Source organism: Melospiza georgiana, chromosome 9, assembly GCF_028018845.1.
Source record: "Melospiza georgiana isolate bMelGeo1 chromosome 9, bMelGeo1.pri, whole genome shotgun sequence".
Classification (NCBI taxonomy): domain Eukaryota; kingdom Metazoa; phylum Chordata; class Aves; order Passeriformes; family Passerellidae; genus Melospiza; species Melospiza georgiana.
In genome coordinates this window covers 1,725,928-1,748,622 of record NC_080438.1, presented here as the reverse complement: position 1 = coordinate 1,748,622, position 22,695 = coordinate 1,725,928, and the positions used below count along the sequence as shown (strand labels likewise).

Genomic DNA, 22,695 nt, shown 5'->3' with positions numbered 1-22,695 from the left:
GAGATGGCTGGCAAACCCATCCAGTCTGCTGGGGCTTGTAGCTTTGTCAGCCACAGTTTTATTCCCACTCTTCTGTGGTTTCTTTCCCCCTCCTGACATGGTGGTGTTAGAATGAGAGTGACAGCTTGTGATCTAGAGGTGTGGGAGGGTCTGACTTCCCTTCAGTCCCAGCTCTTCCTTGTTCCCTTTGCAGAAGTTCTGCTGCCCTGCCACCTGAGCACAGGGAAGGTAGAACCAGGGAGGAAATGTGTGCCAAAGCAGGAGTAGAGGCAGGGATGAAGAACCAGGGAGGAAATGTGTGCTAAGGCAGGAGTAGAGGCAGGGATGAACAAGGCACACTGTCTTTCTGGAAAGACCTTTCCTGTAATAACACCCTGTGTGGAAAGAGTGTCTTTGCAGGGATTAAGGAAGCAGAGCTGCAGGAAACAAGTGGATTCCTCAGGGCCCAAAGGCATTGACTGCAGCACATGTGGATGTGCTCCAGCCTGCTCTTAAAGAGCTCCTGTGGGTCAGTCCCAGCACTGTGGGGCTGAGCTGGGAGTTGCTGGCTCAGGGTCTCAAGCAGATGCAGAGCTCTGAGCTAACACAGCTGTGTCACACTCTGCTCAATAAAGGCTGAAAACGTGAGACTGAGCTGACTCCTGCTTCTGGCTGGGGTGTGGTTGCAGGCTCAGGCCCTCAGTGTGTGATGGCTCTGAAACACAGACTTATGGCACTGACCACTGCAGCTGGTCAGCACAGCATCTGCTAAATCTGCTAATTACCAGGTGTCATTATGGCCTCATTAATGTTGAATAACCTCATTGGGCTGAGAACAGATTCTGGGTCTGGAGAGAGCTGTTCCCTGTCAGTGAGCCAGGAGATGCCAAGGATAGACTGGGGCAGCAATGGAAATGGTGGGGCTGCTGGCATGTGCAGGTGTTTGGTGCTTAACCCAAGATTCCAGCCAGCTGGTTGGCCCTACCATGAAGGGATTTGAAAATAGATGTGTTGTGGTAAGCAGCTGCTTTGCAACAAACCAAAATGTTCCACTCTGCACACCGAGAGCTCATGTCCTGTTCCCTGGAGCTGAGGAGCAAACTGTGCTGGGCTATGTGATTGCTGGAGTAAGAACTTACTGTGTGTGGTCCTGGGGAGACACTCTGTAGTTTCCTAGGTCCAGTTCTGGTGTTCATATCTTGAAGAGGATGTGATAAATGTTGATGCCTTTGAGGCAGCTTTTCCCCACAACAACAAAAAATCAGTTCCTTACGTTGTAATTGAGTCTTGTAGCCTGATGTGATGAGCTGCCTTTGGAGTGGAAGCATAATCTGATTGTGTGTGGTACCTTATCTTACTGAGCAAATGTGTAATTGGAGCCTAGGGCTGGCAGCCAAATCCAGATGCAAGCTGGAAACAAAATGTATATTAGCCCAAGAATCACTTAGCCAGGAGCAGAGTGTTGGGGTGTGGGGGAAGCTTTAATTCTGCTTGCTGTATGTCAGTCAGAAGCTAAATTCAGGAATGCCTAGACTTTTCTGGCTTCTCTTACTGTCCTGGACACCCTCCTCTCCTTTCAAAAGTAGCCTGTTTTACTGGAACCACTGGGGAGCAGTGAGATCCTCTGGGAACTGTTGTGCTGCTTTGCTCTGAGTGTGGTGGACTTGCCCTGTCAGTTTTTGGTAATAAGAAATGGGTTTTACTTTTCTTATTTAGACCTTACTTTGAAGGACTGTCACACTCCAGCTCTCAGACAGAAATTGGGAGCATCCACAGCATCAGGAGCCAGAGAGAGCCACCAAGTCCTGTAAGTCACATTTCAAGTGTTACCTCCCTGCACTCTCTCCAATTGCATGTGTAAATTGAAACACCCTCTCTGACACCCCCAACTTCCCAAAGATTTGGATGCAGAGATACAAATTTTCTGCTAAGAAATCTCATTTGGACTTCTTGGGGACTGGAGATTTTTTGGCCAGTTTGGGTTTTTTTTGTTGCGGTTTGTTTGTTTTTTGGGTTGGTTTTTTTTTGTTGTTGTTGTTGGTTTTGTTTTGTTTTAATGCAAATATGGTATTAAGTCGAGGGTGCATCTTCATGTTATGTATTGAATACTTGCTGATGGTGTAAATAGCTTCAGTTTCCCATGTGCCTGAAATGACTGCCAGGATGGGAGATGTTGCCTGGGAGTTTTAGGGACTTCCTAGCACTCTGTGGAGGAAGCTTTTCTTTGCTGATGTTGGGGTATCTTTCCTGGTGGCTGACAGTGAATGGTCAGGGGCAGCTCAGCTGCTTTTCCATTCCCTCCTGAATGGGCATAAGGTGTCAGTCCCACCCCAGAGCATTTTATTGCCTCTCCTGTGTGTTGTGCATCAGCTTTGCCACATCCCACAGTGATGTGTGAGCAGGGAGCACTGCTGGCCATGCTGCAGAGCTGTTGATGTTTAAATGGAGAAGCCTCTCTTCTGAACAGCCTGACCCAGAGAGCATGGCTGGAAACTGTGCTGATGCTAAACCTCCTGAGGACTTTTCTTCTCTCAAGCAGGTAGAAGTGCCTGAAAAGACAAAGAGTCTTGGAACCAAACATGCAGGCGACAGTGTTTCTGACACTGTCCCTTATGTAAGTTGAAAATGCACTTTTTGACCTTCCTCCTGTCAGTTTGGTGTCAGCTGTGGGCTGCATTCTGTGGGGTGCATCTGTCTGTCTGTATAGCTGCACATGCAACACAACTTCCATGGGTAAAATCAGCTGCAGTGAAGATGGCACTGAGTTCTCCTCCTGGCCTTAGTTTGGAGCTTCTTGTCTTTCAGCCTTTTGCAGGTGAAATGCTCTCTTTGACTTTTGTTCAAACAGCTAGCCCAAAGTTTGCCACTGAGCACATAAAGGATGCTCAAGGCTGTTCCATTTGATCAGACAGAAGTATTACTTTAAGCTGATGGGGCAGAAATCAAGCTGGTCCTGGGGTAGAAATCTCAAAGCTCAAGTTGCTGTGCTGGGAACGTGGGGTGTGTAACATTTCTCTCATCTCTTTCTGTCTTAGCTAGTTCATTTGGGTAAGATGAATTCATCTGCATTGCATGAGGAGGCATGTCCCTGGCTTTGAGCTGTGAGAGTGCCTGTTCCAAACAGCATCTCTGAACACCTTTCCTCCCTCCAGCTGCCTTGTGAGGCAGAGCTGGGAACAGGTAGCCCCAGACAGCCACTCCTGGTTCCCCCCTTTGGCAGTGAGGAGGATGTCTGGAAGAGGCAGGCTCAATGTGCCCCAGCCAGAGCTAAACTCTCAAGGTGAGACAGAGGGTTTGTTCCTGCTAATTCTGTTCCCTGTGTTTTGGCAGGAGTCTAACCAGCAAGCTGAGGTCCAGGAGGCTGAGCTCCCCACTCCAGATGTGTTTGTGGAGAAGCTCCCACCCAGTGGGAAGATCACAAAGACAGAGTCCCTCATCATCCCATCCACCAGGTACAGAGGACAGGGCTGTGCCTGCTGCAGGCTGCTCAGGGGTGTCATGGACAGTGTGCTAGGACTTGGTCAGGGTGGCCTCAAGGCAGTAAGCTGCAAGGACATCCTCCTGTGTTTGGGCCCTTGAGCAATGGGTCTAGAGCACTTGGTAAATGATTGCCCAGAGGTATTCTGTGCTGCTTTGGGCGTGTGACTGCAGTTTGCCTGGCTGGATCTTATGATGCTGGTGCAGCAGTAGCAGAGAGGGGGTGTGGGTGTTAGCACAGGCTGTGGAAGTCATCCTGGGACTCCTGGCAATGTGCTGAGCTGTGAGCTGTGCTGTCAGAAGCAGAAGCAGCCGGGCTGAAGCTAGCTCAGATCTCCGTGCAGAATTCCCTCCCCAGTGCTTGTGCTGGCATCACTGGGGCTGCCAGACGGGCGGCGGGGCTCTGGGGGCCGTGTCTCGCTCAGAAGCGTGCCTGCCCTGGCAGTGTGAGTCTCCCAGCAGGTCTGAGGGGAAGCAGACGGGCCGGCGGGGCAGGAGCACGTCGCTGAAGGAGAGGCAGCCGGTGCGGCCGCAGAACGAGAGAGCCAACAGCCTGGACAACGAGCGCTCCCCGGACACCCGGCACCACCTACAGGTCGGCTGGCTCGGCTGCCCTCCAGCCACTCCCTGCTCCTCCTCTCTCTCCTTGTCCTTCTGGTTGGGGCTCTGTCCCTGCTGGGAAGGAACTGGGCCCCGCAGCTGCAGGAAGGAGGGAATTTGTCTTGGCTAAAATGTTCTCTTCCATGCAGTCCGCTGGGGTTTGCCAGCTTGGAGCTTTGTCAGCCAGCCATAAACTCAGAGCACTGGAGCAGATTGTTAGAATGAGAAATGAATAGGGGTGTGTTGAGGAATTACTCCTTTGAAATAAGGCAGATTGCTAGGGACTGTCTTGTGCACAGCATATGTGCTGTGCTTTTGTTAGCTGTGGGACTCACTTATTTCCCTCCTTGAAGGAGATTGTTCCTGGCTTTTATGAATGTTAAATTCCTGGGCTGCTGTTAGTTGGTTGGTATAAAGTGATGTAAGTAAAAGTGCGTAGCAGAAGGAGTAGTGGCCAACAAATCCATGGTGGCTAACACTGGGGAAGCTGCAGAGTGTCCAGTGTGCCTTTGCTGAGGGGTGACTGGCCAGCATGCACATCAATGGCAAGAGCTGGAGCTGCAGGCTTGGTGGCCAAAGCTGACACCTCTTACTGTTCCTTCTCTATGTCTTTATTTCCAGATCCCCAGGAAAACAGTGTATGATCAGCTGAATCACATCCTGGTTTCTGATGACCAGCTGCCAGAAAACATTATCCTTGTCAATACATCTGACTGGCAAGGCCAGGTAAGGGCAGGAGGCATCACCTGGAGCACAGTTCTCCTGCACTGTTCTTCCTCAGGAATGGACAGGCCTTGAGCTCTGCACTGACCAAGCAGGGTCTGCTGCCTGCAGAGTGCTCAGTGCCCACAGCCTGGATTTCATCTGGCCAGGAGATGCTGGGATCTTATAAAGCTTTGCCACCTGAGCCTTTCCACAGAGGTGTTTTCTTCCCCAAACAATGCCATTCCTTGTGGTTAGCAGCACTGGGAGTGTGGCTAAACCCTTGCACTCAGAAGCCCCCTAAACTGTGGTAGGCTGGGACAAAGGAAGGTCTGACCTTGTGGTGGTTTAGGCTGAGATTTCTGAGCACAGGTGGTGAACAGGAGAAAATGTTTTGGATCAGCTCTGTAGCCATGTACACGTGCCTGTGACTGCTGACTGCAGGAATCACCCTATCCTTGCTGAGTGATGGTTGTTTTAAGGAGAACTCTGACCAATACTTCCTTTTGCTGACAACAAATTTGGGAATTTTTACAAATTTGGAGCAAATTTTCCTCCTTTTGGAGCCTTATTCTGAGAAAGCAGTGAAATACGTATGGAAGAGGACCAATGTACACGTGCTGGGTGGCCCTTGCCTGGGGAACTTGTGCCAGGCTTGTGGAGTTGCATTGTCTGCTTTGGCTTTCTGTTTCTGAAAGAACTAGGGTCTCAATGTGTGAGAGAGCAAAAATACCATCTGAGCTGCTGGTTCCACTGTCTCTGTTCTTGGAAGACACAGAAATGCCTACTAGAGATGGACAGAAGATACTGTAGATCACCTTCCAGGGGTTCTGGCAGCTTGTGCCTGCAGTATCAGAGGGCATGAGGGATATGGACTGGAGTGTATAGATTAGTCATGCAGAAATTGAAAGTGTGAGATAATTACTGAGTGCTATAATTAATGTTCATGTGTACCTGAGGTGTGTGGTGCCCCCATCAGCTGCATGGAGGGGAAACAACTCCTCACAAGGAGCATGGGTGTGGTAGCCCCCTTCCCTTTCTTCAGCGTTTAAGGGTGGGCAGAGCACTGCATTTCTTTAAAATGGAAATCAGAGAGCTGCAGCTGCACTGCCAGAAGCAGGCAGGTAAGCAGTGTCTGCTCTTTCCCAGGGCTGTCTGCTCAGTGAATGCTCTGCTGGCCCTGCCCTCTGTGGCTGTAAAAACTGTGCTGCATCTCTGGGACATGGTGTTGTGTCTGTCAAGAAGATGCTTCCATTTTTCTAGGAGAACTTTCCTTTGGCTGCTGTGCAGGGAGGAGGCATTTGTGAAACAGCCACATCACCTTCAGACACAGGGAGAGTGCCCAGGAGTGGGTGTGAGAATACTCAGGAGGTTGAGGGGGGCACATTTTCTTCTTGTGACAAACTGTACTGAAAAAAAGGACTCAAAATGTTCTGTTCTCTCCTCAGTACCTTTCAGATGTCTTGCAAAAGCACACCTTGCCAGTGGTCTGCACATGTTCCTCTGCTGATATTCAGGCAGCTTTCAGCACAATTGTCTCCAGGATACAGAGATAGTAAGTTCTCACCTAAAAGCCTCTCAGCTCCTGTGCCCCAGGACTCAGCGAGTTCATTTCTCAACTACTGCATGAAACCTTTCCAGTCTGCCCTCCTGAAGTCAGAATTGCATTCTGTGGCTCTTCAGCACTCACCACCTCTGCTGTTCTGCCTCGTGTGGGACATGCAAGCCCCCAGCAGCAGTGATTATCAGAGACTGTGCCTTGGGGGCTGCCTTGGGGGTGCAGTGCATGCAAAACAAATAAAAGGGTTTTAAATAGTTCTTGGTCTCCCTTCCAATTGCCAGAATAATTCCTCAGTTCCTGAAGGCACTCCCTGCTTACCTGCTGGAGGCTGTGGGTACCTGAGTGTGTTCTCTGACCCAGCAGTTAGTTAGGTACATCCTAACCTATATAGTTGAGCCCAGCCCTTTAGAATATCAAAATGTGCAAAAGAAGGAGCAGGGAGACCAATTAAGAAATTACTGAAGAATGTTGTATTTTATGAATAATGTTTTAAGCTGCTGAGAATCATTGCAATATTGCCTTGTGTATTGAACAAACTCTCTTCTGCTATAATTGTTATTAACCAGTTTTTTTGGTTTGTCTTTTTTTTGCTGCTTGTTCTGAAATATGTGGTTGAAGGCACAATTACAAATACGTTTCCTCTTTTTCTGTCTAGCTGTAACTGCAATTCACAGCCTCCAAACCCAATTAAAATTGCAGTGGCAGGAGCCCAGAATTACCTCAGTGCTGTGTTGAGGCTCTTTGTAGAGCAGCTGTCTCACAAAACCCCCGACTGGCTGGGCTACATGAAATTTCTGATCATCCCTCTAGGTAAATAAGGAATGGTGTTTCCTCACAGGGAGGGGAATGGGTGAAATCTGCTGTGTTCCCTCAGGAGAAGCCTTTCTGGAGCTTTGGCTATGGGTTAAATGAGGCAAATTATTACATGATTGTGTGGTGCTGATGTTGCTGCTCTTGTGGGAGTGAATTCCATCTCTAAGTTCCTGATCCAAAGTCTGCTTTTGTTTGAAGCAAGGGGTTAAGTACTTCCTCCCCATACAGGGAGACTCTTATGCACAGAATTGTTCTGGAAACCCTTCTCCCTGGCTGAAATGTTAAATTCAGTGGGCACCACGTTTCCCAAAACAATAACTGTTCTGGCCTCCCTGGGCTTGACTCAGAAACTATTAAGAAGAGGGGTTGAAATTTTTTAAAAGGCTCTGAAACTGCTGAGAATTTGAATTATTCAAATTACATGCATCTCTTGACCTTTACTTTTCGTGCTGGTCTGCTCAGGTTTTTCCCTCACTTTACCTCTGCCCTTTCAGCAGCTCATCAAGCCTGCCTGGGTGGAACATTCCCCAGCTTGGATTGCTTGTGCTGAGGGAGGTGGAACGCCCTGATAGCAGCACCAGGGGCCTGGTGCAGTCAGGAATGTGGTGGTGGCAAGGCCTGGGAAGCAGGGGAGTCACTGGTGCAGTGGGCAGGGACATCTGGGCACTGCTGGTGTGCTCCGGGGCTTGGCTTGTGTGGACAGAGCATGTAAGTGATGCAAGAACACTTGAAAAGCCCTTTTTGCCAGTGTTTTCCAGTTTTCTGGGTTTGGGGGCAGCTGATGGAAGTTCCTATAGGAATCAGAAGCTGCTTCTCAGCACCGTAAACACTGGAGTTAGGCTGTCCATTCATTGGTGGCATTTGCAAAAGTTAAATAAAAAAGGCAGAGGAAAAGAAAGAACGGAATCCTTCTGTAAAAAAAGGCATTTCGTTTCCAAAGTGGTTGGCAGGAAGAGAAGAGAGAGCCCTTTAGGGAGGAAAAACAAAAAAATATTAATTTCTGCAAGGTTAAATGTGCTTTGAATGAGAATCTGTGTCTGAGACTTTGCTGCTCACTTGCTGACTGTCTCCTGGCCTCAGAATAAGAGTTTTCTGTCCTGCAGTTTTTAATGATCTGAAAATACTCTCTTTGAAAGTGAAACACAAGATTTAACTAGTGTTTGGATTTAGGTTGGTTTTTTAATCTTAAAACTTTGTTTTGTAATCAAAAAACAAAAAAAATGAACCAGACACTTTGATAATGAAATGCTTCAGAACTGTGGATTCTTTTTAGATTCTACTTTAAATATAGTAACTTCTTTAACAGGATCTTTTCCACAGAAGTCTGCAGTATTTCCTGATTGGATCAAGTGCTTATTTCTGGCCAGCTCTCTGGCAGTTCATTAAAGTGATTGAGGAGCCACCTCTCATTTCTGACAATTGAAAAAGCACCAAAGACAGAATGGTGACCATGCCATGAATGTCTTAAAGGAAAAGCCTCTCTGCTGCTTGCAATACCTTTGAAATGGGGTTGGTGGTGAACTAGGGTTTCTCCATGGATGGGTTTACCTTCTGAGTCCACAGCTACACTCTCCAGTGACAGAAGAGTCAGCCCTCAGTGGTTTATTAGCAATCAGAAATGCTCAGTGTCTGTAAACATATGAACTGGGAGATTCAGTCCTGCTCCATGCCACTGATTGCATGGCTGTAAGACTCCTCTGCTGTCTAAAACACTGTATCCTAGCTGAAAAGGGGAAAATCGAATGTTGAGGGGTTTTTTTTGCTGTTTGGGGTATTTGAACATTTTAGATAGCTCCCATGGGTAGGACTTCTTGGGAGCCTTGCTTTGATTACTTGTTTCCATGTGCAGAGTGTGGGAAAGCTTCTCCAGCCCAGGGTGCAGAGCTGTGCTGTGTGCCCTGCTCAAAACTCCCTGCAGGGGAAATGTGGGGTCCCAGCCTCTCCTGAGCCTGAGGCAGCTCAGAGGCACCTCCTGCTTTCACCTCTCCTTGAAGGCTGGAAATCAGCTTGGAGGCTTGGAGCCCCGAGACAGTGTGTTTATTGTTTGGGTCTTTTTTTTTTTCCACCAGAGCTTTCCTGGAGCATGGTGAGAGCAGTTCAGCAACTGGGGTCATCTTGAAGGGATTTCTCAGGTTTCCAGTTCACTCAGCTGTCTGGAAGTGAGGCTTGATGGGCAAATTTGGTGTGCAGGAAGGAGGAAAATAATGTGATTAAGAGGAGTTCTGAGGCTGCTTCATGGCTGAGTGTAAATGTTCAGGGCTGGTGCTGAGCCTGATTTCCAGGTTGGTTGGGCAGGGTGATCCTGGCACACCTTTTCTCCTGTGTTCAGAGACTGTGGAGGTAGTGGCTAGGGGGTGTTGTTTGTTTTGGGGACATAGATGGCCTTAAAGGAAGGTGGCTTAACATAATGAACCCTCCCAGGGCAGAGGTTGTCACTTGAACACCTTCCCTGTCCTGCTCAGTGTCAGTGTGCACTCAGATCTCCATGCAGGGCTGGAGGCTGGACACACAAAGCTTCTGCAGGAGATCTTTCCATGCTTATGGAGGAGCTGGGCTATGAGGCTCAGCCAGAGTGAGCAGGGACCTGCTGCACCTGCCAGTGTTCACTGGGTCCTGTGATGCTGGGGCTCTGCTTTCTGCCTCAAATTGCAGCCTATTTATTGAGCTTTTAGCCCTTCTCCACAGATTAAACAAGCCTCCCTGGGTTGCTTTTCCTGCCTGGGGGCAATTGCCTCTTCTCAGTGTTGCAGAACAGCTGTGGTGCAGCCTGTGGGCAGGAAGGGCTGTTGGGGAGAGCTGCTTGCAAAACTGAGAGACATGGAGAGCTGTAGAACCTTTGTGCCTTCCAAATCATTTATTTCCTCAGCAGTTTCCCAGTCCTGTTTCCTTTGGCCTTTTAAAATTTAATTTGTTAGGGGGAAGGTTCAAGTGAAAGATAGCAGTGTGTTGAAGCAGTCTGCACTGGGAAGTCTATTTGCATGCTCTTGTAGAGATAAGCTGGACTAAATGACTTGGTTATAATTGAAGAAATTTATTTCTGAGGTGTCCAGTGTGGTTTTGATGTTGGGGTTTAATTCCTTACAAAACAAACCCAGTGCTGGAGAGCACAGCTGTGATGTTTTCCTTTCTTTCTTAGGCTCCCATCCAGTGGCCAAGTATCTGGGGTCTGTAGATTATAGATACAACAACTTCTTCCAAGATCTGGCCTGGAGAGATCTGTTCAACAAACTTGAAGCACAGACCACTGGTAAGACTCTGTGTCTGTCTGGCCTGTGTGGGATGAAAAGCTCGAGTGAGTACTTTTAGCAGAGGTCAAGTAAATACAAGAGGAAGCAGACAAGTGGTTTTGTTCCTCTTTTCTCCTCACTCCACCACATTCCCATTTCAGATGCTGACCTTTCTAAGTCTTGCCCATGGTGGTTTGCAATCAGTTATTGGCTCCCAGAGGCATTAACTAGCTGCCTGTGAGTCATGCTGTTGTTACCTAGCTCTCAGCTTTGTTCTTTGATGTGGAGGTCTTGCTCCTAAGTTCAGTACATTGCTTTCCGTCAGGAACTGTGCAGCCTAAAACCTTTGGAAAACTGGAAGCTCTGGGAAGATTAACTTCTGTTAGTTGTGTGTGAGAAAGATCCTGCCAGCAGACTTGAAAACATTCTCATTAAAGAAGAATTTTGTTCTTCACCAGTGTGGTAACAAGTGGGAGCTGCCCTAGGTCAGACCAACAAGTTCCTGTTCTGATCTGAGTTTGTTCTAGGCCAGATTAAAACCTTACTTCAGTCAAAGTACTAATTTGTTTAAAATATGAATGCTTACAGTTTCTCCCTCCTTTTCTTCAAGAATGGAAAGGAACAGGAGAAAGGAGGATTTGCCACATTAAGGGCTATGTGAAGGCTTGAGATTTGATGCTGTTGTGGCAGCATTGCCCACACAGAAATTTCATTAGAAGGAAAAAGCTCTGAAGTTTGTGTAGCACCACGAGTGTTGCAATGTGGTTCTCCCTGTTGGAATTGCAGAGTTCCTGAGACTCCCAGAATGTTCCTGGAAGTCCTCTAGCCATGAGAGGAGGAGAGAGACCTCTTCAGGGGTAATTGTTGAGAGCTGTTTCCAGCAGAAGTCAGCCCTGTTTGGAGCAGGAGGCTGGACTAAAAATCTCCTAGTATGCTTTCCAAGCTACACTTTCCCTTAATCCTGAATTCAGGGAAGAACTGGTGTATGGAACTGGTTTCGTTTAATTACTTGGTGCACTTGAAAATGCAGAAAAATGTCAATACAGACTTGATTTTTGTGTCTGAATTAGGAATACTTCATTGCCTGTAGAAACCCAGAAAGAGCCATATCTGTTCCTTGGTTGATTGTATGCTATAAGGAAAAGTCCACCTCATTTTTGTATAGTGCAGACTTTGTACATTCTGCATTTTTGTCTGTGTGGTGGCAGCTGCACAGGAACTCCATAATGGCACAAGTAGATTTGGCAGAGAACCATAACTCTTACCAGTTCACTGTTCAAATACAAAGAGTCTGGGTTAAAATGCCCATTTTAAAGTATGGAAGTGCCTGTTGAAGGTCACTTGTGTTCCTGGGATCTCACAGTTGAGGCTCTTTGGTAGAAACCAAAGAAGTATGGAAGGCATTTAGCAAATGTCTTTGTGTCAACTTGAATGAACCACAGTCTCACAAAATCACAGGATCTTTGTGCTCTTCCTACCCCTGTGTGCCCCTCAGTCTTTTTAGCCAACTGAGCAGGGCCATGAGTTCATCAGAAACTCGGGTAACTCAGTGCTGGTGTAAGAGCAGCTCACCTGGGAGACATGGCCAGGCACTTTGTCCAGCAGACACCTGCAGCCAAGGCATGAAATATCTAAAGCTGACTCTGGGCAGGGACAAAGAAAAGCTTATAACAAATCTAAAAGACCCCAGATTTGGTCAGAAATGCTGAGTACGCGTTCAGCTTTACTGTGCTCTGGGGTAGGCAGAGCTTCTTGTGCTAGGTATAGAGCTGGTGGGCACCACCAGCAGGTGGAGAACAGGGCTGGCAGGTCTGAGGGAGGCCAGGGATGGCATGGTCTGAGGGAGGCCAGGGCTGGCAGTGGTCTGAGGGAGAACAGGGCTGGCAGGTCTGAGGGAGAACAGGGCTGGCAGTGGTCTGAGGGAGGCCAGGGCTGGCAGGTTTGAGGGAGGCCAGGGCTGGCAGATCTGAGGGAGGCCAGGGCTGGCAGTGGTCTGAGGGAGGCCAGGGCTGGCAGTGGTCTGAGGGAGGCCAGGGCTGGCAGGTCTGAGGGAGGCCAGGGCTGGCAGGTCTGAGGGAGAACAGGGCTGGCAGATCTGAGGGAGAACAGGGCTGGCAGGTCTGAGGGAGAACAGGGCTGGCAGGTCTGAGGGAGAACAGGGCTGGCAGATCTGAGGGAGAACAGGGCTGGCAGATCTGAGGGAGAACAGGGCTGGCAGGTCTGAGGGAGGCCAAGGCTGGCAGGTCTGAGGGAGGCCAAGGCTGGCAGGTCTGAGGGAGAACAGGGCTGGCAGGTCTGAGGGAGGCCAAGGCTGGCAGGTCTGAGGGAGAACAGGGCTGGCAGTGGTCTGAGGGAGGCCAGGGCTGGCAGGTCTGAGGGAGGCCAGGGCTGGCAGGTCTGAGGGAGAACAGGGCTGGCAGATCTGAGAGAGGCCAGGGCTGGCAGGTCTGAGGGAGGCCAGGGCTGGCAGGTCTGAGGGAGGCCAGGGCTGGCATTGTGTGAGCAGTCATTGAATGCTTTTCCTGTGTTCTCTGCAGTTTCGGATGCGCCCGACGTCGTGTCCCGGATAACTCAGTACATAGCAGGGGCAAACTGTGCTCACCAGCTGCCCATTGCTGAAGCCATGCTGACCTACAAACAGAAGAGGTATGGCCCTTCCATCCTGCTGGCTCCCAGCACCAGCTGCTGCTTGAGAGTAAAGTGCTTTTCTCATGTTGTGCCAGCAGTCTGAAAACCGAACAGCAAAGGCCTTGGGAGGCTGCACCCAGCAGTGTGTCCCACTCAGGGAATCTACAGCAGCAGGGTTGCTTTAAGTGCAGAGATTCTGTTTTTTCAAGATGTAAGAGGTTTGGGGAAGTGCAGGATGGGGATGGACAGGGTTTATATGCTTATGTTCCAGAGATGTCTCACCACAGTGATCTTAGGTGTGTCAGACTGGACCCTGGCATTCTCTCACAGAGTATCTTCTGTGAGAGCTGACCTTTTTTACATTGGCATTTAGGGAACTAAGCCCCTTTCTTTTTGGAGTGTAAATAGCAGAGCTTCTTGCAGGAGAGACAAAATCCTTGTTGATTGGCAGTTGCAAGCTACCAGGACTCCTGCTGGGGAGGGCTGACATTCACCAGATTTCATTTCAGCTTCTCTTAAGGGATAAGCAGGCTGTAGGAGGGAGGATTGGAGACTTAAAACAAGATTCAGGAGTAGGTAGGGCCTCCTGTGGCCATGGTCCAGGAGGAAGAGTAAGTGTCACTGAAGGGTAGAGAAGCACTGTTATCAAGGGACAGAGGAGAATGATAGATTTGAACTCAGCTGATGTGAGTTTCCTCAGTTAGGGACTAGCAACTCCCTATGAGACTTGGATGTTGTTAATTTTTAATTACTTCTGTTTGCTTTTTCATTTTTGGTCCATTAACATCCCTTATTAGTGTCTCCTTTGCCTAAGAATTGGGAGAAATTGAAAGTGTGCTTAGCATCACTTTTCCCCCTTCTTTTTGGAAATTCTCATAGTATATTGCTTTTGCACTCCTGTGGAATTCCTGTCTGCTCTCACATTACTGTGCAGAAATGATTCAGTGAAATTTCACCCATTCTACATGTTTTTCCTGTATTTCCAGACTGACTAGTCAAGTAAAAGACACTAGTCTAGTCTCTTCATGTATTTGTGGACTTCTGTTAAAGTTAACATGATAATAAGGATGAAGTTTAAAGAGCTACAGAGCACTTGAAGCTCTTGCCTTCAGTTCTGCATCTAGTTTTTGGTATGAAGACTTACTTTGGTTACCAGCAGGGAGCTCAGACACCCCAGTGCAGTGGGAATTCCTTCTGAGGCTGCCTGGTTCTTCCTCTGCACCCTTCAGGTGCTGGGTTCTGCACTGCTTTCCTCTGCCCCCTCCATCCTGTTACAGCTTCATTTGTGCCATTACAACACATTTAAAGGTTTTGAGTTTCTAGTGTGTCCAGAAGGTCAATTCAGCACTTTGTTGGAAAACAGCTGAAATGTATTTGAGCTGTATCCCTCCCAGCAGTGTGCAGGACTGCTTTACCAGGCTGGTCTGGTCCATTTAGATTCATAGTTTTCATTTAGGAGGTTATTGGGAAGAGAGATTGCTGAAACTCACAGTCAGACTCTGGCATAACCTGCAATCTCTCAGTATTTCTGTGTGTCTGCCTTAAAATAACTTCTGCTTTCAGGTCAGTGCCCTGTGAGCAAAGGAGAGTGAGTCAGAGGCTCTCACTGGAGCATGGGCAGTGTCTCCTGTGTGCTTTCCTTTAGGAATGGGGGTCCCTGTCACTGGCAGCAATTTAGGAAGGGTATTGTTAAAAACAGTACAGAAATTGTGTCTCCATTAGCACTATCTAAACAAATGTATCACTTTGTTGTAAGTATAATAACACATTTATCTTTTTCTTTGGTTGCTTGCTGAAAAGGAAAAAGAGCTTTCATTTTGATTTTACCATAAGGTATCAGTTCCTTTTAGGTTCCCTCTCCCAGCTCCTCTCTCTTTTCCCAGTGAACTGGTGATTTGTGCCTTGTTTAACAGCTCCTGCAGGTCTGGGATGCACAGTTTGTGCTTTGGGTTGAATTCTGCTCACTGATTTGAAACCATGGCATCTGCTGGCAGAATGCAGCATTGAAAGTGACTGCTGTGCCTTTGGACCACACATTTGGGCTCCCAGGATGTAGACTGAGTGGGAACGAAGGATTTGGTGAGAGAGTAGCTTAGAGCAGTACAACATGGAGAATGTGGGTTTTTTCCTTGCCTTTTCCCTTAGCCATCAGAAGACAGCATAGCTCCAGAAGGATCACGATTGAGAAAAGGCTTTTCAGTTCCCATCTGTTGGAGCTGGAGTGCTGTAGGTGGCACTCAGTGGCTCAGGGTGAGGATCAGCTGTGCAGTATCTGAGTGCACACCAGCAAATCTCCTCCCTGTAATCAAAAATTTGAGGACTAGTCTCTTACTGGCAGAGCACCCCAAACATATGGGACTTCTCTGAGCTTAAGAAAGAGAAGACAGATGTGTGCTGGCAGTGGAGCTGTGCTCTCTGAGCTGCCTCCAAACCCCCCATGCTCTGCAGGGTCCCTGATATCAATCATATGATTATTGGGCATTTTTTAGTTTGTACTCAGCACACAAAGTTACTGCAACTCCCTCCCCCTTGAGGCCAGAGGTGAATGGCTTCTCCAAGGCCAGCTTTCAAGGCAGTGGTCCAGGTAGAAACAAGCAGCACTACCTACAAATTCATTGCAAAAGAATTCTCCCAGAATCCTGGCATTTGCTCTGTTAAACAAGTCCTAGTGGTGCAAGGAAAGCCCAGCCAGTCTCTAGGATGTAGCTGTATGTGATGAGCTGCTTCACAACTCTCTTGCCAGCTGTCCCTGTTCTGACCCCGCTCTCTCCCCGTGCCCTTGTTCTGTTTGTCATGGCAAAGGTTGGCGCATGAACTGCCTGTGATGGACTGCAATGGTGCCAAAGCTTTGTCCTGGTCTTCTGCAGCACCTGCTGACCTTACCTGAAAGCACAGGGGCTGGCTGGGAGGAGGGGGGTTCTCAAAGGAAATGAAGTGCCATTGCAGCTCCTCTGAGTTACACTGGGTGACTGACTGTGTCTGTGAGCTCTGGGAGGAGCCCTGGTTGCTGAATTCTGAAGGAGCAGTGCAATCCAGGCAGCACCTGGGGAGCTGAGACCCTGGGGATGGGGTGGGCCTCTCACCACGAGGTGCATGTCACTGATGTGTCTCTGCATTGCTTTCTTGAAAGAAACCCTGCAGTGTCTGAGGCCTGAGAGTCAGCTCTCACAATTCCCAGTGCAGCTGGATTGCTGGGCTGGTGTCACCCACTGTAATTCAGTGCCCAGCACAGCTCATGCCCTGTGGCTTCTGGATAGCCCTTGCATGGACCTGGGGAGCAGCCTGGCTGTTGGAAATGGAAGCATTGCTCACTTGTCAGGGCAAGGGCTGGATCACTGCCTGCCTGGTTATGTGTTTACCAAAAGCTTTTGGGAGCACTTCCCAGCTCTTGCTCCCAGTTCCCTTGGATTGGAGGGCTCCTGGGCAGTAGGGAGCACAGATTACACTGATCCTGCCAGCTGTGTGTCTCAGAGGCCCTGCAAGGCAGTGGCTGAGCAGTCCAGGTCATTGCTCTGAGTGCTTCTCCTCAAACACACCCTGCAGCAGCTGCTGGACCTGAATCTGGCTGGCCAAGAGGGGCCTGTTCCCTCCTCTGGCTCAGCAGAGCTCATCTTACCTGCTGGTTACTGCAGGAAACTCCTTGGGCAGCTGCTGGAAATGCAACAGGAGTGCAGCAGAGGAGAGTCAAGGCTCGAGAAATGATGGATGTCCTGTTGGTTATGTCCAGCCCACCACAGGAAAGTGAAGATGCTGGAAAGGAGGTTTTTGGGAAGGCTGAGAGGAGACTCGTGTGATGTGTCGTGAGGACCTGGTGTTGCTTTGTCCCTTGTTTGGTTTGGCCCTGGTGGAAGCAGGACAGTGTTAGCCAGCAGACAGCTGGAGTTGCCCAGGGGGCAGGACAGATTTCATGGCATAGGTGAGTGGTGGTGGTGGTGCCTGGCCTGAAATGGCCCAGAGGCCTGACAGTCCTTCAGTGACAGAAGTCCTCTCTTTTCTGTTGCCTCCTTCAGGACTTGACTGGAATAAAGGTGGTGCCTGAGACCCTCCTGGTCACATCAATTACTGCTAAAAATCACAAACTTGGGCCACATCTGGCATTAAATTGCAGCTGAGGTAGCAGGGCCTTCAGAAGCCCTGTGGGTAAAAAAAAAAAGGAAAAAAAAGCCTTGGGCATGTGGAGTTAACCCTCTGTGGAGTTAACCCTAGCTACCTTTCCAGAGTTGGGAGATATTTCAGTTGCAGGGCTGTGATAGGAGGAAGAATCAAAGCAGCTGTTACCAAGGTGAAAGGATTCTGAATTCATGTTTTGGGATCTTGAGATCCTGAAGAACAAAAATTGGGAAGAGCATGAAGGAAGAAATGAAGAGCAAGCATGGTCTTCTCATCTTTTCTCTCATCCACAAGAAGAACAGCTGCTCTGATAAGCTGCATTTCCAGAGACTCATGTGCAAGAGCAGAGTTCCCAGGAGGATGTGTGACAGGACTAGGCTGGCTGAGCTGAAATCCAGCTGCATTGCTTCAGGAGCAGCCTGTGCATCGCTGTGGGCCCTGATAAATGGTGGCTGAAGCAAATGATGTATTTCAGAATTGGCCCTGAGCTCTCTGCAGTGGGAATCAGAGCTCTCAGGGGAACAAGAACGAGTTTTCTGCTGGAACTGGACATGGCTGGTTTGTTCAGAGCTCAGAGCAAAGCCATCAGTAGCTGAGAGATCACTGGGTGGCTGTGGTGCTTCCCTCTTGGTGAGTGGGGCTCACTTTCTGCCAGCCTCCAAACCCAGGGAGCTGAAGGAAAGAGAAGAGAGCTGAGCCTCTGTTCTGTGCCTCTCCCAACAGCTCTGTGGTTTTCTCCTTTCCCTTTGCAAACCTGGAGCTCGAAACGTCCTGTTTGTAGGAGATGTGTTTGCTGGGCCCTGCAGAGGTGTTTGCAAAGATGGGACCTTCCTGCCTTCCAGCACGGAATCAGGGACTTGGTCACTTTGTCCTGTGCTTGAGGAGAGCAGCGAGGCTGCAGTGCCTGAGGGTGTGAGGTACAAAGGGAACAATGGCCCTGGCTTTTTCTTAAAGATGGATCAGCAGAGCTGAGCCAAAGCAAGAGGCTGTTTGCAAAATCGTGCTCTGCTTTAGACCAGAGGGAATTCTGGCTGAGTCATGTTCACTGCAGTTTTATGGCATCCTTTCCTTGGGGCTTAGAGGAAAGTGTCCAACCTGTGCTGATCGCACAGGTTAACAACCTTTGTGCATTTGGTGCATTTCTGATCTGTGCTGGAAACAGCATAGAAAGACCTGCAGTATTTATGCTACTCCCAGCTAAATTCTGGATGAAAGCAATGCTGGATGGATTTTTCTGACCACTGGGGGATGCACAGGAAGAGAAACATGAGAAGTCTGTGTTTGTGTGCTTCCTACCTGTTTCCTGTGCTCAGTCACTGAGAAATGTGTGTCTTGCCTGTGCAGTCACTTCCCTCTGCTGAGCTGTAGCTCCTCCAAACATGTGGATGTGCCTGACCTCTGTTGCCACTGAAGGGAGCAATGGCTCTGCAGGCCCTTCTGGCCTGCCTTCCTCCTCGTCCATCTCTTCCTCCTCTTGTCTTTGCCCCCTAATTCCTGCTGGCTTTGACTGTGGCCTCATTGCCTTTCTTCACCCTCATCTTCCTGGCGGGGCCCAGAGCAGAGGGGCTCTCCAGATGTGTGTGGCGTTGTCTCCGCCTGTTTCTGGGGCTGGTGTGCCCTTGGCTGGGCTGGGCCCTGCTATGGCTGCGTGTCCGGTGCCGGGGCTGTGCCTGTGGAAGCTGCCGGCAGCAGGGAGGCCATGAGGGCGCGGCCATGAGGGCGCGGCCATGAGGGCGCGGCCATGAGGGCGCGGCCATGAGGGCGCGGCCATGAGGGCGCGGCCGTGCCAGTGCTGCGGCAGTAATGGCAGGTCCCGGCTTGTAACGCGGCAGGGCCACGACTCGTGGCACCCGGCTCCAAGGGGAAATGTGCCGGCCGTGGCACCCTGCTCCATGGGAGATGTGCCGGCTGTAGCACATGGCTCCATGGGAGATGTGCCCCACAGGAGATGTGCCGGCCGTGGCACCCGGCTCCAAGGGAGATGTGCCGGCCGTGGCCCCCAGCTCCAAGGGGATGTGCCGGCTGTAGCACATGGCTCCATGGGAGATGTGTCCCATAGATCTGCCGGCCGTGGCACCCGGCTCTACGGACGATCTGCCGGCCGTGGCCCCCGGCTCCAAGGGAGATGTGCCGGCCGTGGCACCCGGCTCCAAGGGGGTACACGGTGAGGCGGTGCGGGCACAGCGCCCCGGACTCCAGTCAGTAACACCCAGCGCCGTGTGTTGTGGTGGCACAGATCCGTTTCCTCGCAGTTGGAGGCCGTGTGTCTGTGGTGACTGCCACGCCGTCCGAGCATGTTTCTCTGTGGAGCGTGAGGGAGGGAGGAAGAGCCTTTCTGCCGTAGGCTGTGCTGCCCCGTAGGCTGTGCTCCCCCCTGGGCCGTGCTTCTGCCGCCCCTGCAGGCTCCCGGTGCTGGCAGGGGCCTCGAGAGGAGGCTGGAGTGGCGCTTGCATCCTGTCCGTCCCTGCTGCATGCTGGAATGCCACCTATGCAGTGAGTATGGCGCGGGGTGGAGGCGAGCTGCTAACAACTCTCTTCTCTTTGCCTTTAGCCCCGACGAAGAATCTTCGCAGAAGTTCATTCCCTTTGTCGGGGTGAGTGTTGTCGCGGTGATGCTGTCTCAAGCAAGCTGGGATATGTTCTCAGGTGTTAACCCAAACTTACCAGGTTTCTGGAGTGGAGCAGAAGCCATTGGGTGCTCTAAGGCAAATGATCAGTGTGAAAATCTGTCTCATGGTTGGATGCAGCTGCCTGATATTTAAGCAAACCTCTAAGACACTTCAACAAACTACAGGGTGTATTTTACGTCTCAGACAGGAATGTGATGTGTCCCTGGAAACCTGATCATAGGGATGCTGTGCCTAGCATTGCCCTGGTTGATTGCTTTGGCCAAATTTGCTGTTTCACTGTGATTTCTCTGCATGCTTGTCACTGATGGTCTCCCATCCTCTTAGCATCCCATCTGTTCCTGGGAAGTTAAGAGTACATCCTGGCAGGAAGGCAATTTATACCCCTGTTATTTATTTGGGATAGTCCCTCGTTTTTCCCCCTGTCCTTAAGTGTTCCCATCTGAGGTGCAGAGTGTCTGGACAGGGCCATGTTTGTTCTTCTGTCACTGTATTTCATGCACTGTGTGCTCTTTGCCTTTTGTAGCTCCCCTCCCCTTATTTGATCATGCTCTTCAATGCATTAAGTTTTAGGTGTAAAGTCGTTGACCTGCAGCTAGAAGAAACCCCTTGGCTGCTCTTCAGCTCTGGGATCTCCTCTTCCCAGTTCCTGCTGCTGCCTTGCCCTCTGGCCTTGCTGTGCCTGCTCGGTGTGACCCTGACACGTCCCCTCTGTGTCCCCTCTGTGTCCCTCAGTGCATCAGAGCTCCTCTGAAATCCCTAGGCATTTAAAGAGCTTAGTCTCTCTTGCCCTCAGGCTGACCCTGCTTTCACTCTGTGTCTCCTCACAGTGAGAGTGTCTCTCTGCAGTATTCCTGAGATGACAATCTGCTTTTGTTTGTTGATGGGGAGAGGCCTTCTGCAAAGGCAGAGAGACACATCTCCCGAATTTGTGCCCTGCTGATGAGCTTTGCTGGCAACTTGTATCTCCCATGAACTGCAATTTCTACTGAAGGACTGCTCTTACAAAACAGTTGTTTCACCTTTCCCACTAACATGGAAAGCCTAGAGGACTTGGAACATCCCAGACTGTTGTTGGGCTCTGCAAGCTTTTTTTTCAGGACTGATTTAGTCCTGTATTTTGTGCAAGCAAATGGGGCTCAGAGTGCTTATCCAGTTTCTCTGAAATGATTGTCGTCCTGACATTAGCAGTGCTTTTCCAGCCTGGATTTGGTTATGTGAAAGTGGTGGAATTGCTTTGGTGTGTACATACCATTGCCAGCCCCCCAAAAAACTTGCCTTGAAAGCACAGACTGACTTCCTGTGTCACTGGTGGTGAGGGTGAAATCAGTGCTGCTTGCTCCTGATTCTGAAGCATTCCTGACCCAGTGAAATCCCAATTGCAGGTGTCTCACATGGACATGAGCACTGAGGCTCTTCCCTTCAGCTGCAGCCTGCTCAGAGCTGTTGGACAAGGAAGAGAGGGAGCCAGTGACTTCTGGGTTTGCAGCTGATGTTGGCTGCACTTTTGGGGTGCAAAACCTGGTGTCCTGCAGCTGGACTGTGCAGTCTGTGCCCCAGAAATGGGCAGGGCAGTGCCGTGCTGCTCAGCTGGGCTCAGAGTGGTGGGAGTGGAGCCTTGCAGGGGGCCAGGCTCAGGCTGCCTTGGGCTGACAGGCAGTGTCCAGGAGAGTTAACAGGATGTGCCTCTTCCTGGAGGGACAGGGGGCTGGCTGTGCAGCTTTCCTGGATGGAGGCCTGCTGGACCTGCAGTGTTCTCATGCCCCTCCTGAGTGGAGGGAAGGGAGAGTGTTTAACCTCGTGTTCCTGCCATGTGGCTGAACTTGAGCATCTTCAGTCAGCCAACCAGGAGGAAAAGGCCAGAAGAGATTTCCTGCCTGGCTTGCAGATCAAGGTGGCTGCAGGCAGTTTTCTGTGTGGCTGGTCCCTCCCCTAACCCTGCTGCCCTTGTTCACAGGCAGTGACAGTTTGTGGAACATCCTCTTGGTGTTTAACACATACAGCACAAATGCCTCCTCTCCCAAGCCAGTGAGCCCTCAGGGAACCTGTGTACACACTGCTGAATTCATGGGGGCTTTTTCAAGACTGCATCTAAATGAGAATCCACCAGAGAGCCTGACAACTCTCCAGGATCTACTGTTGAGCATATATCTCCCTGCCCCCTAAACTCTGCAAAGTATTTTGCTTCTAAGAATTAACTTTTTTTTTTTTCCTTTTTGTTTTTGGACCCTGTATTACAGAAATGTGCTCCCTAGAGATGTGATCCAGACATGGTCACGTCTGAAATTATTGAACTTCTGTTTTCAAACCACACAGCCTGTGTGTCATCAGTGCTCATTCTAAAGCAGTTTTTATTGACCTGAGCTCCCTTGGCAGCTTTCTCCCATTTGTCAGCATTTGTGTAGGGTAGACATTAGCCCTGGAGACAAGTTTCTTAAGGGCCTTAAAAAGGCTCTCTTCTCTGCAGTGTTAAGAGTGATGATCCCTGTGTACCATAGCAGATTATCACTGCAGAAGGCCTCTGCTTTTATATCACCAAGGGCCACTTTATCTTTCTAGGCATGGTGTGTTCTTGGGAGTTTGTTTGCAGCACGTTCTGTTCCACAAGCTATTGCCAGTGACATTTGTCATTAATCTTGGTGTACCAGCTGGTGACTGGCCACACACGTTTGTGCCCTTATTACAGTGTGATCTGGATCCTTCTGACCTGTCCATGTGGTGGTTTGTCCCTGTCTGCCTCCAGAGGCTTTGCTAGGGGCTTTATCTTCTTTGCTGGACACTTCCCTTGTTTAGAGAATGGATAACTCTGATCAGAAGCTGTTCTTTGTTGCTTCTGTGGTTTCCTCACAAACCCCAGCTATGCTGCAGTGGAAGCAGCGTGTCTGTAATCAGCAGGTGCATCAGAGCAGTGCTGAAGGGATATTTCTGACCCTTCTCCCCCCTGTAGCTGGTGGCTGCAGAGCTGGGCAGG

The 22,695-nt window shown here is 49.8% G+C and overlaps 1 protein-coding gene across 9 annotated transcripts in view; it reads left to right on the top strand.

The window, feature by feature from the left end:
• PACS2 (phosphofurin acidic cluster sorting protein 2) overlaps positions 1 to 22,695 on the top strand; it is a 75,731-nt gene that overhangs the window by 42,075 nt on the left and 10,961 nt on the right. For 3 of the 9 annotated variants that reach the window (XM_058030082.1, XM_058030085.1, XM_058030089.1), the window contains exons 10-20: positions 1,696 to 1,786; positions 2,516 to 2,593; positions 3,310 to 3,431; positions 3,916 to 4,051; positions 4,678 to 4,782; positions 6,207 to 6,313; positions 6,975 to 7,129; positions 10,269 to 10,379; positions 12,897 to 13,005; positions 14,788 to 14,820; positions 19,649 to 19,691. In XM_058030082.1, coding sequence (XP_057886065.1) covers positions 1,696 to 1,786; positions 2,516 to 2,593; positions 3,310 to 3,431; positions 3,916 to 4,051; positions 4,678 to 4,782; positions 6,207 to 6,313; positions 6,975 to 7,129; positions 10,269 to 10,379; positions 12,897 to 13,005; positions 14,788 to 14,820; positions 19,649 to 19,691 — 1,090 coding nt within the window. The remainder of the gene's footprint in view (positions 1 to 1,695; positions 1,787 to 2,515; positions 2,594 to 3,309; positions 3,432 to 3,915; positions 4,052 to 4,677; positions 4,783 to 6,206; positions 6,314 to 6,974; positions 7,130 to 10,268; positions 10,380 to 12,896; positions 13,006 to 14,787; positions 14,821 to 19,648; positions 19,692 to 22,695) is intronic. The other 6 variants (XM_058030086.1, XM_058030084.1, XM_058030083.1 and 3 more) reach the window with 5 other exon arrangements.